Source organism: Oncorhynchus nerka, unplaced genomic scaffold (assembly GCF_034236695.1).
Source record: "Oncorhynchus nerka isolate Pitt River unplaced genomic scaffold, Oner_Uvic_2.0 unplaced_scaffold_974, whole genome shotgun sequence".
NCBI lineage: Eukaryota > Metazoa > Chordata > Actinopteri > Salmoniformes > Salmonidae > Oncorhynchus > Oncorhynchus nerka.
The window spans coordinates 76223-90078 of NW_027040317.1; the positions used below are offsets into that span (position 1 = coordinate 76223).

At 44.7% G+C, this 13856-nt stretch overlaps 1 protein-coding gene across 1 annotated transcript; it reads left to right on the forward strand.

The window, feature by feature from the left end:
- The first annotated feature begins 273 nt into the window (after positions 1-273).
- Positions 274-10218, forward strand: LOC115110828 (transmembrane emp24 domain-containing protein 1-like). The gene is made up of 4 exons (XM_029636750.2): positions 274-818; positions 6958-7055; positions 7278-7464; positions 7659-10218. The coding sequence occupies exons 1-4, from the start codon at positions 627-629 to the stop codon at positions 7875-7877; spliced, it is 696 nt and encodes a 231-aa protein (XP_029492610.2). The 5' UTR covers positions 274-626; the 3' UTR covers positions 7878-10218.
- Positions 10219-13856: the final 3638 nt, after the last annotated feature.

The window sequence follows — 13856 nt, forward strand, 5'->3', positions numbered from 1 at the left end:
AAAATGTAACAAGTACTTTTGGGTGTCAGGGAAAATGTATGGAGTAAAACGTACATTATATTCTTTAGGAATGTAGTGAATTAAATGTAAAAGTTGTCAAAAATATAAATAGTAAAGTAAAGTACAGATACAAAAAAACGACTTAAGTAGTCCTTTAAAGTATTTTTACTGAAGTACTTCACACCACTGCTATACATTGGTATTGCACACCCTTCCAGTCAATCACACGCGCTACTTGGGAAGTTATTGTCAAAGAAGGGCAACAGGGTGAGCTTTTTTTCTGCCAGTGGTCTAATCTAACTTCGATATAATAGGTTATCTTGTTGGGTGAGATGTCAAAAAAATCGACTCACTTTCAGTTGCGCGCACAGTGGTCAGAACTGATCTGAAGCTAGTTGTTCGGTGAAGTAGGCGACTTGATTCCTGCTATGACTAACTTTGATCACAAGCAATAAATAGCCTACAACTCGTGGTCGCTGACAGTCTATGGAATATGTACGTATACAATGCGGTATGAGTGAAGCGAAGTAGGCTACTAAGACTACAAGAACAAGCATTCATGGCTACCGATGAGTCAACAGTGATTGTAACTTTTTCTGAAGTCCAAAGTCGCTTCTAGGCTACAAATGGGTTCCATGTTTGATCTGAGCGTTGCTGTAAGACTCTATTTGCTGTCTTGTTTCGTTGTATCTGTGGACTTCACTTTAGGCTTGGGACAAAGCCAAGATACTGAATTCACGTTTCAACTCCCTGCAGGTAGAACAGAATGTTTCTACCAAACAGCTACGAAGAACGGAAGCCTGGAAGTAGAATACCAGGTAGCAGTCTTGGACAATTTCGTTTTCTGTGGTATTGAAAACAGAGCTGACATTCTCTGTGTCATTCTCTCTGTCTGTCTGTATATGTGTGTGTGTGTGGTGCAATTTCGTGCCTCTATTATAACAATGTTATAAGTTGCATTAGTCAGTCAGTTACTGGATGCTTTATTGTTACAGCCAAAAGACTTTGCTCAGATGCAAATAATAAGATAAGGCATCTTCCTTCCATACAGGTGGAGTCTATAAGACAAAGCCAGCTTGACAAGCTGCTGGCATCAGCATGAAGGGTCAAGGCAGGGGGAGTGTTTACAAAGGGGTCCACTGTGTCAGCATAAGGCCAGATACTCTAACTAACCTCTGAGCTATAGTATCTGTAGTAGGCCTGTGGCTTCTTCTTCTCCTCTAGACATGTAAAGAGAAGAAGAGCGCTTACCACCAGGGATCCACTGTGTCAGCATAAGGCCAGATACTCTAACTAACCTCTGAGCTATAGTATCTGTAGTAGGCTTGTGGCTTCTTCTTCTCCTCTAGACATGTAAAGAGAAGAAGAGCGCTTACCACCAGGGATCCACTGTGTCAGCATAAGGCCAGATACTCTAACTAACCTCTGAGCTATAGTATCTGTAGTAGACCTGTGGCTTCTTCTTCTCCTCTAGACATGTAAAGAGAAGAAGAGCGCTTACCACCAGGGATCCACTGTGTCAGCATAAGGCCAGATACTCTAACTAACCTCTGAGCTATACTAGCTGTAGTAGGCCTGTGGCTTCTTCTTCTCCTCTAGACATGTAAAGAGAAGAAGAGCGCTTACCACCAGGGATCCACTGTGTCAGCATAAGGCCAGATACTCTAACTAACCTCTGAGCTATAGTATCTGTAGTAGACCTGTGGCTTCTTCTTCTCCTCTAGACATGTAAAGAGAAGAAGAGCGCTTACCACCAGGGATCCACTGTGTCAGCATAAGGCCAGATACTCTAACTAACCTCTGAGCTATACTAGCTGTAGTAGGCCTGTGGCTTCTTCTTCTCCTCTAGACATGTAAAGAGAAGAAGAGCGCTTACCACCAGGGATCCACTGTGTCAGCATAAGGCCAGATACTCTAACTAACCTCTGAGCTATAGTATCTGTAGTAGACCTGTGGCTTCTTCTTCTCCTCTAGACATGTAAAGAGAAGAAGAGCGCTTACCACCAGGGATCCACTGTGTCAGCATAAGGCCAGATACTCTAACTAACCTCTGAGCTATACTAGCTGTAGTAGGCCTGTGGCTTCTTCTTCTCCTCTAGACATGTAAAGAGAAGAAGAGCGCTTACCACCAGGGATCCACTGTGTCAGCATAAGGCCAGATACTCTAACTAACCTCTGAGCTATACTAGCTGTAGTAGGCTTGTGGCTTCTTCTTCTCCTCTAGACATGTAAAGAGAAGGAGAGCGCTTACCACCAAGTGTAGGCCTACTTGCTGTGTTAGTAGTCATGCGCTTTGCTGCAAAATGCATATTAAATATGAAGCTGCGCCATCCCTGGCCCGACCTTGTTACAATTTATATATAGCATTTTAGTCATTTAAAAGACACGGTTGCAGAGTTAGTCAGTTGACTAGTACAAAAGTGTAAACCACTACAGGTTAGGCTCTTCATAGATTAAAGTTGAAGTGATGCTCATCATGCTACGGTATCAATGCCTACTCTACATACTGGAAACCCTGTTCCCAATCCTCACACTGTACCAAGGCCCTCTGACAGACACATGACTGTGATAGGATGTCATGTTCCGCACCACCCATCCCGCCAAGCCGTGACACATTTCTGTGGACTGTGTGTGTGTGTGTGTGTGTGTGTGTGTGTGTGTGTGTGTGTGTGTGTGTATGTGTGTGTGGAGCCTGGCAGGCTTACTGTGGTATCCACACAGCAACAGCTGAGACGCACAGGGCTGAGAGAGATGACAGCTTGAGAGAGCAAGCTGAAGGACTGTGGGGATCGGGACGTTTTATACAGCAGTCTGTGGTGTGTGTCTGTCTGCCTGTCTGTCCATCTGTTACCCTCTCTCAATCAAGACAATGACACCACAATGGTAGTGACTCATGCCTAAGGCCTAACATGCTGTGTTTCCCTCCTTATGTTTCTGCTGCCTGAGAGGGGTGTTACTTTGACATAAACAGACAGGTGCTGGGGAGTGGGTGTTACTTTGACATGAACAGACAGGTGCTGGGGAGTGGGTGTTACTTTGACATGAACAGACAGGTGCTGGGGAGTGGGTGTTACTTTGACATGAACAGACAGGTGCTGGGGAGTGGGTGTTACTTTGACATGAACAGACAGGTGCTGGGGAGTGGGTGTTACTTTGACATGAACAGACAGGTGCTGGGGAGTGGGTGTTACTTTGACATGAACAGACAGGTGCTGGGGAGTGGGTGTTACTTTGACATGAACAGACAGGTGCTGGGGAGTGGGTGTTACTTTGACATGAACAGACAGGTGCTGGGGAGTGGGTGTTACTTTGACATGAACAGACAGGTGCTGGGGAGTGGGCGTTACTTTGACATGAACAGACAGGTGCTGGGGAGTGGGCGTTACTTTGACATGAACAGACAGGTGCTGGGGAGTGGGTGTTACTTTGACATGAACAGACAGGTGCTGGGGAGTGGGTGTTACTTTGACATGAACAGACAGGTGCTGGGGAGTGGGTGTTACTTTGACATGAACAGACAGGTGCTGGGGAGTGGGTGTTACTTTGACATGAACAGACAGGTGCTGGGGAGTGGGTGTTACTTTGACATGAACAGACAGGTGCTGGGGAGTGGGTGTTACTTTGACATGAACAGACAGGTGCTGGGGAGTGGGTGTTACTTTGACATGAACAGACAGGTGCTGGGGAGTGGGTGTTACTTTGACATGAACAGACAGGTGCTGGGGAGTGGGTGTTACTTTGACATAAACAGACAGGTGCTGGGGTGTGGGTGTTACTTTGACATGAACAGACAGGTGCTGGGGAGTGGGTGTTACTTTGACATAAACAGACAGGTGCTGGGGAGTGGGTGTTACTTTGACATGAACAGACAGGTGCTGGGGAGTGGGTGTTAGGTGCTTTGACATGAACAGACAGGTGCTGGGGAGTGGGTGTTACTTTGACATGAACAGACAGGTGCTGGGGAGTGGGTGTTACTTTGACATGAACAGACAGGTGCTGGGGAGTGGGTGTTACTTTGACATGAACAGACAGGTGCTGGGGAGTGGGTGTTACTTTGACATAAACAGACAGGTGCTGGGGAGTGGGTGTTACTTTGACATGAACAGACAGGTGCTGGGGAGTGGGTGTTACTTTGACATAAACAGACAGGTGCTGGGGAGTGGGTGTTACTTTGACATGAACAGACAGGTGCTGGGGAGTGGGTGTTACTTTGACATGAACAGACAGGTGCTGGGGAGTGGGTGTTACTTTGACATGAACAGACAGGTGCTGGGGAGTGGGTGTTAGGTGCGTTGACATGAACAGACAGGTGCTGGGGAGTGGGTGTTACTTTGACATGAACAGACAGGTGCTGGGGAGTGGGTGTTACTTTGACATGAACAGACAGGTGCTGGGGAGTGGGTGTTACTTTGACATAAACAGACAGGTGCTGGGGAGTGGGTGTTACTTTGACATGAACAGACAGGTGCTGGGGAGTGGGTGTTACTTTGACATGAACAGACAGGTGCTGGGGAGTGGGTGTTACTTTGACATGAACAGACAGGTGCTGGGGAGTGGGTGTTACTTTGACATGAACAGACAGGTGCTGGGGAGTGGGTGTTACTTTGACATAAACAGACAGGTGCTGGGGAGTGGGTGTTACTTTGACATGAACAGACAGGTGCTGGGGAGTGGGTGTTACTTTGACATGAACAGACAGGTGCTGGGGAGTGGGTGTTACTTTGACTTGAACAGACAGGTGCTGGGGAGTGGGTGTTACTTTGACATGAACAGACAGGTGCTGGGGAGTGGGTGTTACTTTGACATAAACAGACAGGTGCTGGGGAGTGGGTGTTACTTTGACATGAACAGACAGGTGCTGGGGAGTGGGTGTTACTTTGACATGAACAGACAGGTGCTGGGGAGTGGGTGTTACTTTGACATGAACAGACAGGTGCTGGGGAGTGGGTGTTACGTTGACATGAACAGACAGGTGCTGGGGAGTGGGTGTTACTTTGACATGAACAGACAGGTGCTGGGGAGTGGGTGTTACTTTGACATAAACAGACAGGTGCTGGGGAGTGGGTGTTACTTTGACATGAACAGACAGGTGCTGGGGAGTGGGTGTTACTTTGACATAAACAGACAGGTGCTGGGGAGTGGGTGTTACTTTGACATGAACAGACAGGTGCTGGGGAGTGGGTGTTACTTTGACATAAACAGACAGGTGCTGGGGAGTGGGTGTTACTTTGACATAAACAGACAGGTGCTGGGGAGTGGGTGTTACTTTGACATGAACAGACAGGTGCTGGGGAGTGGGTGTTACTTTGACATAAACAGACAGGTGCTGGGGAGTGGGTGTTACTTTGACATGAACAGACAGGTGCTGGGGAGTGGTGTTACTTTGACATGAACAGACAGGTGCTGGGGAGTGGGTGTTACTTTGACATGAACAGACAGGTGCTGGGGAGTGGGTGTTACTTTGACATGAACAGACAGGTGCTGGGGAGTGGGTGTTACTTTGACATGAACAGACAGGTGCTGAGGAGTGGGTGTTACTTTGACATGAACAGACAGGTGCTGGGGAGTGGGTATACTGGCTAGTCTCTCCTTGCTGTTGGATTGTAGCTTTAGCTGAAGTTACTGTCGGTTGGTCCTGACCTGGTGGATCTATTTGAACTCATATCTACTGTGTTGTAGAGTTTGAAGATGGCAATCTGAGACTGCTAATGACCGGATGAACCATGTATACCCACTTATTTTTCAGTTGGCATTGCATATACTCACAGTTGGCATTGCATATACTCACAGTTGGCATTGCATATACTAGTGTAGTGGAGGTATACGCCATATCAGTTAATAAGGCTGATGGAACAGATCAGACCTATTATGAGGTAGACCTATGCACAAATGTTCCAAAATGACATTTGAATGAAAACACTGTTCTAAAAAGCGATTTCATGGACAGAGATGGAAACATCTGTTAGAAATGTAGAAAGAAGGGAGATCTAAAGATGTAACAACTATCATGGGTTGCTAATATGACTAGGACAATGCCTTTGGCTGCTAGACAATGACAGAAGATGTATAGAAAACCAATAGAGCAGGAGAACGCATATGAGGAAGTCTTTCTGAAGGAATTGCCTCTACGTTTCGACGGTGGGATTTTGGCTTTAGGCTACTTTCAAGCAAAGTAAGACATGGCTCCAATTAAGTAAAACGTCCAGGTTTCAAACAATTAAGGATCAGGAAAAATGTAACAATGCATAGAGGCTTTCCCAAAATCCTTATCAATGAAATGTTAACTAGCTACAAAGTAGTCTATGCTTACCTGGCCGAATGATATCATGATTACCTGCATCAATTCAGTGGTCATTTGTTTTGCAAACTCCATATCATGTGCTACAGAAACACAGCTAACCAAACAACAGTGCTGGGTGCTTGTGCACTTGAATTGAAAGGTAACTACATTCAAAAACATTTTTTATTTATTTATCCCAGACCAGTTTTTCTGTTAAATGTGACTTTGAAAGCAAAAAAAAAGTAAAAACCTGACTGAATTTCTGACTCAGTTGACAGCCTAATTGATCCGTTTCAATAGTAAGCCTGTTAACTTATTTGCACGGTACAGCTTGGTTTAGCCTGACTGTGAAAGACCATTATGGGATTTATCATTTTAGGCCATTCAGAGTGTATGTCACTGTTTGTCATTCCATTCTTTACACAGGGCACTTTTCCGTTGTCATTTTGGGAATGGCCAAAATTAGTGTAAAATCACTTCTCCAGGCACCACTACAACACTGACTATACCACCACCACAGTGTTCATGTGTCTACAGTATGTATGGAAGTGAAGACGTGTGTGTAGACATGGTGGATTTCAGTCTGTCCATAGTGTCTGTCTATAACACTGGATATTCTCCTAGGAACACTTTGAGTTAGATTATAATATCATTTCATCCATTTCCTCCTGTTCCAGGTGATTGCAGGTGCAGGCCTGGATGTGGGCTTCACCCTGATCTCCCCCAGCGGATACAAGCTGGCCTCTGAGTTCAGGACATCTGACGGCATCCACACGTGAGTGGGCAGAACCTACTAACACAACCCTGACCTCCTCTAACTTCTCTGGAGTGGTATGAAGGTCTCACCATGCTCGATGGGGTGTGGTTCAAAGTTTTTGTAAGGTGATGCAAAAGACACCTTTCCACCCTCTGGCTTACAGACAGTAAAGTTCTACACTATTCTATATGACAGTCTGAACACTGTCTGACTGTTCTTCCTCATTGGTCCGTCTCCCAGGGTGGAGCCTACAGAGGATGGAGACTACCGGCTGTGTTTTGACAACAGCTTCAGTAAGCTTTCTGAGAAGATGGTGTTCTTCGAGGTGATCGTGGAGGGCCAGCCTGGGGACAACTGGGGCGATGAAGAGTGGGCTGACATGGCTGAGCCAGAGAGTATGGTGGAGTACAAACTGGAAGACATCAGGGTGAGAAGGACAGGAGGAACACCCAAACGCTCAGCCACTGGGACTGGTGTCTTTATTTTGTCTTTTCATCCTGCTCGTCTCTCCTGTTTCATGTTTTTCCTGTCTTTCCTGCTGTCAATGTTCTATACATTCCTGTGTTCTCTCTTATCCTCTCCCACCTTACCCACTGTCTCTCTCCCTGCCTCTCCCTGTAGGAGACCATGGACTCAGTGCACAGACACCTGGAGCGGAGCCGGCAGCTTCAGACCATGCTGAGGGCCTTCGAGGCCCGGGACCGCTATCTACTGGAGGACAATCTGTGGAGGGTCTCGTTCTGGTCCTCCATGAGCCTCCTGGTCATCCTGACTGTGGCCGTCACACAGGTCTATACCCTCCGACGCCTCTTCGACGACAAGAGGGTCTGCAAATCCTAGTGTCCAGTAGTATCTTCCACCACCCCCACACCCTTCCCAGTGGTATCTTCCACCACCCCCACACCCTTCCCAGTGGTATCTTCCACCACCCCCACACCCTTCCCAGTGGTATCTTCCACCACCCCCACACTCTTCCCAGTGGTATCTTCCAGCAGACTCACACCATCCCCACACCCTTCCCAGAGGTATCTTCCACCATCCCCACACCCTTCCCAGTGGTATCTTCCACCATCTCCACATCATGCCCAGTGATATATTCCAGCAGACCCACACACGGCCCGATGGTATTTTCCACCACCCCCACACCCTTCCCAGTGGTATCTTCCACAAAGATGCCATAGAAGGGTGTTGGGACTAACAGGATCCTACTGTAAAGTAATGGTTTCAGAGATTGAAGAGAGACTAGACTATTGACAACAGTGATGTTTGGTAAATGAGGGACTGTTAGTAAGGATTTAGTGATGTTTGTGTGTGATGAGCTTGATTCAGCTTTTGAGTGGCAGAAAAGGGCATGTTTGTATGTGAGTCATAAACACTGTATAATAATGTTTTGACAATTTATTGTCAATCTATCAAACAAGAAACCAATGCAATAGCAGATCATGTGGTTGTATGTTTTTAACATGGGATCTTAAGAGTGACTTTACAAATATAATTTATTTAATGACATGGTTATAACACAACTACAGCAAAATAAACACACACACAAAAATACATTCTACTCTGAAATAAATTAATTCTGGAGAAAGAGTAGCCTTGCAAAGCCACTGATCCCGCAAGCTTACATTAAAAGCTGCAGTGGTTATCAGTCAGTTAATTATGAGGGAAGAGAAAGAAGTCTTACATGCAACAATGGCTGTCCTCATGGGATGGTTTTATTGAATTACAGATATTACATTTTTATTGAAAGGTATAGTGTATGCCAGAGATCTGGTGAGACGAAGCCAAAGAGTTGAGACATTCCAAAAATGATTCCTGTCAGGAGAATGTTGCAAAGTCAACCACAAGCATAGTTGTTATATACACCTCCAACACCACAAAACCAGATTCAATCATTAATTTGAAAAAAAATATTGTATTTATAAAACCATAAAATCTCAATGATCCATTCCTTTCAATTACAGGTACAATAGTGCAAATTTGAGTGTCAAAAGTGTGCAGCAAAAGAAAATAAGGCAATCTTATTGGCTACCATAAAACAGCACTGGATTAAAGGCATATCGCAAAGTTCTGCAGTTGACATCAGTTGGATCTATTATTGACACTGTACTACATTATAATCACATTACCGGTATATGCCCTTCTTCATACAACGACCCTTACTACAGTATAAATAAACAGTATAATGATAACATACAGCATATGCCATAAAGAAGAGGTCTTTATTCAAAGTGATTTAGTCATCCGTGCATACATTTCACGTATGAGTGGTCCAAGCAGGATTCAAACCTACGACCCTTGGTGTTGCAAGCACAATGCTCTACCGACTGATCCTTGTGCAAGGCATCCACTGGAACATACATGGTTTGACGCTCTCTTCTGAACATGGCATGACCCTCGCTGTTAAAAGCTTTGTATACTTCTGTGCTCACTCAGCAGTGGAGTACCCAGCACTACCTGATTAATTGGACTGTTCCTAACATCCTTCACCTCATCCCTTCAAATAGTCACCTTACCGTTTGGTTTTTGGGGCCCTCCCAATACACTAACATATAATATTAAGGGCTGTCATCATCCCTCATCCCCAACTGACACGTCAAATGATTAACTGTAGCATGGAACACAATGCAGTATGAGTGAGATCTCAAATAATCTACAGTTCCACCTACACACAATGTATTTACAATCATCTAAATAAACCAAACTACTACACTTCAATAATTTTTATAGGAGTGTTCTACAAACGTGTTCAATAGTCATTCAGACACTAATCTGTTGAGCAATGCCCATATTTTAAAACTGCACTGTACATAAAACCAAGAGGAGAGGTTATGCCCCAGGAGATAGCTAACACAAACAATCACTGGATTTCATTACGAATTTGGCACATGAGCAGTCAAACAATTTTCTCAATACAAAAATCATCTCATTTTCTCAATGTTTGTTTAGTATGGAAATAGTGAACAGAAGTTGAACCCGTACTGAGAGTGGTGTCAGAATTCAGCCAGGCTACAGCTCGCTAAAATCCCCCACACTTGTAGAACAGCCTGGGTAGGTGCCAGCTATTAAAGGCCCAATGTAGCGGTTTTTTATCTCAATTTCACTTTATGGAAAAAAACTTTTAAAGGAGGCTGATTTTCCTGAAATGCCGTTAGTTATTGTAAAACGAGTACATTTGACCGTTGCCATTGAAAAAGCTGCCTCTTGTATTTCATGTTATAAACTAAGTTATGGCTTTTAGAGTTTAATCAGCTCTGCAACCTATTCTTTGGAGAATATTTAAGGTTAGGGTGTTCAAGGTTTATGATTCTTCGCAGGTCTGGTTCTCTTGCTGGTTTGTGGACAGTGCATCTCCAATCCTATCCTGCTTTGGGGCAAGGTCACCACTGGTTACGACGAGCAGGAGCAGGCCGCCTGTTCAGGGACAATCATAACGACAGACCAACATTAATAAATCTCTCCCTTTCAAGTATTTTTGATGCGTAATACAGTTTGGTGATTGTAAGGGGTCTAACAGACCTTTTTTGTAAGGGAAGACTTAGGAACATTTATTTCCTGAAATTGTGTTTGTGTCCATCACATTTGTTTTTACATCTCCCTGCTTTCTTTAGCTGATGATTCCTATTCCCATAGCTGCCTGTTTTCTACAGGCAATGTGATCTATTATGTGCAGCAAGAGACACATCAAGTTGATTAGACCATAAACTTGAACATTTAATTGAAAAACAGTATACTTGTACACTAAAGACCTTCTACAACCCACCACCACTATTATTACTAACACTACAGCAGAGTATTGAGTTGTATAGTAGAGTATGTGCACCTTGTAATCAGAGAAACATCAGGAAGGAAGAAAAAAGAAGAATGAATAAGTTATTATTCCAGGAATTCTTGTCCTTCACAACTTTCATTCCACTTTTAACTCAAGTCAAAAGGGAAGCAGCCCGTTGGCACAGAAACACCATAGCAACATCCACAGTGAAGGAGGGGGAAGAAGAGAGGAAGGCATACCAGGAGAGAGAACCATGAGGACAACCAATGAGAGAGGAGAGAGAGGGGGGACCACACAAGACACAAGGAGACACCAACCACCAGTCTCTTTATTGTACACAACACCTCTTTATTTAGCGCTCATGTTCTAAATGGGTTCATTTGTTTATTCAAATCCAGGAAATTACTAGAGGCACTTGACAAGGCTTTGCAAAAACGAAAGAAAGATTGATGTAGGTCAGTTCCCCCCACCCACAAGATGAAAGATACAGAGCATGGAGAGTGTGGGGGGACAGGCTACAGTGACCGGTACCGTCAGGTGACAGGGACACTTTCATAAGAAGGGGACGTTTTCGATTCCCTTAAGACTCTTCAACATCAGAGAGTGACAGAATAAATGTAAGCCAAATCTCTTCCGAGTAGGGTTCAATACTTGGTCAAGAGATTGAAACCTTTTGGAGCATGGATAGACTCCATTTCCCAGAGGCTTTAGTTGGAGTTAGCTGAGATCAGAGTCAGACACCCACTAGCAGCACGGTCACTGTAGACAGACCTGATGGGAAATGTATGGGAAGAAAAGCACATTCTGCCCAGAAAATATGGTTTTAGACAGTTCCTACCAAATTCACCCTCGACATGTACCACAATCTGTAAGGGGTACAAGGTATTGGACTGAGCTCTATATAGTTTGGACAGGTTCTCCAGGCAGGATGTGTATGTACACCAGAAAGAGCAACAAAAGTTGAACTCCCGCCCCCTGCTCACCCTCAATATTTATCACCAAATCAAAACATCAATGTCATCCATGTCACTCACACCCCCCCCCCCCCCCATCCCAACCCCAAAATTCACCCAGCAAAAATCAATGATCAAATTACCATCAGAGGAATCAAATGATATTCATCAGTAGAAAATCCCATCTGTGAAGAGACACTCTTCACTCCTATTTAAACCCTCCCAGTGGCAACAGTTATTCCAACTAGAACCCTGTAGTGGAAGTCACTACCAGAAAGACATTCAGTCTCCCTTCCAGAGGAGGAGTAGTAGGCTGAAGGTGCAGTATACAGCTGACATCATTTCTATCAAAACCATACATGACAAATGCCCAGGGTTATAAATAATGAATTAATGCGATCTGGAGATTAAATCTCCATGTTTCCCTACATCCCAAGCAAAGTCAATATAACGGCTGTGTGTTATTGCTTCAATTAGTATAACGATTACTACACATTAAAATGTTTGGTTTTCAATGAACACCATTAAACATCATTCTCCATCCATTCTTTTTAAAACTGGAGACATCACCATCTCTGTGTGTCTGTACTGAGACTGTCCATCAGCTATGTACAACGGTGTTTCCAAGACACCGGGAGGATCTCTCGTCCATAAAGACAAATGACCATTGAATTGTGACAGGAAGAAGTTTCGGTCCTAAACCGCCGTCTCTCCAGCTCTAACCACATAGCTCCCCCTTCCCTTTCCCGCCTCCCCACCCTCTCACCCTCCTCCAGGAGAACCTACTGTACTCTCCCCTTTACCTGTCCTTGTCCTGAATGGGACTTTGAATGAAGGTTGGCTAAGGTGTCAGTGAGGTGGACTTAAGGTGCTGGGATAACTCTATACTTAAAGATGTGTGGAGAAATCATCTCAAAGTGCTGACAACTCTCTCTCTGTTTATTATGCATAGTCTTAAATGAATGACAACCTCAACACTGCCACTGGATGTATGGATGTACACAGAAGTGCTTCAAGTGGTCAATCTAGATGACATTCTCTCAGCGGTTGCAGGACATTCCAATAACAACGGGCACATTTTAGAAGGCTGCTCTCAGCCTCATGTGTAGCCCTGCACTGCTAAATGGTCTTTTTATGCCTCCTTTTGCTGTGATTTGAGACTGGTTTTAAAGCTACATACAGGGGGCATTAACAGACAAGTCACTCAAATAAAACAAGAAAGTATTCATCAACACCACCGTAGTCGTAATAATAACTACTTTCCAGTATGAAATCAAGTTAGAAAAAGCACAACAAAATGAACAGGATGTCTGTGTATATTACACAGAGGTGTCGGGTGTAGTAGAGCACGAGGTGAGGACACGTCTAAGGAGGGAGGGAGGGAGGGTAGCTAGCCTTTTACGTTTAGAAAGGTTGTGGACTATGCTGTCGTCCACATTTGCAGAGAGGAAATTAACAATTCTGTTACCACAGAAAATAGGTCGCTTAGGGGCATGTCACTTCCATGTAACCATCCACATCAGATGCCGTGACTGCACCCTGCTGGTCAAAGGTGAGCGATTAAGTCTTGATGAATCTTTTGATACATATGGTACAACATCCAAAACAGTGTAATTACATCTCTTCTGATTCTGAGGATTCAAGTGGTTATGGTTCCTTTGCTTCTTTAGAATGTGGAGACCAGAGAGCCCACATGTGTAGGAGACTAAGGGAGGGTTAGCAGCTTAAATCAGAGAACAGTTTGAGTCGACTACATTAGATACGTCTGGTTGAAATAGCATTTATCAATGTGCATAAATACTGTATAGGGGCCCCCTCCTCCCCTGCTCTCTAGACCTCCTCTCTGGCCTCAGTACACACATAGTCTCACACACACACACACACACACACACACAGGTGAGCCTGGCTGGTTCTACTGGGTAGTCTAGTCTAGCAGGGAGGGCTCAGCAGGGCGGATTATGGTGGGCCGGTGAGGAGCGCCAGGGGGTCTTCGGCTGCACAGAGAGAGAGAGAGAGAGAGAGAGAGGGAGAGAGAGAGCAATGAAACAAACCCAGACAGAGCGAGCAGGAGAACAGTTGAGAGATTGTGAGACG

Bases quoted from the DNA above. Each gene is read 5' to 3' on its own strand.
- LOC115110828 (XM_029636750.2), top strand. From the start codon at position 627: ATGGGTTCCATGTTTGATCTGAGCGTTGCTGTAAGACTCTATTTGCTG. The intron at 819-6,957 runs GTAGCAGTCTTG...CTCCTGTTCCAG, and splicing joins GCCTGGAAGTAGAATACCAG to GTGATTGCAGGTGCAGGCCT. The intron at 7,056-7,277 runs GTGAGTGGGCAG...TCCGTCTCCCAG, and splicing joins ACATCTGACGGCATCCACAC to GGTGGAGCCTACAGAGGATG.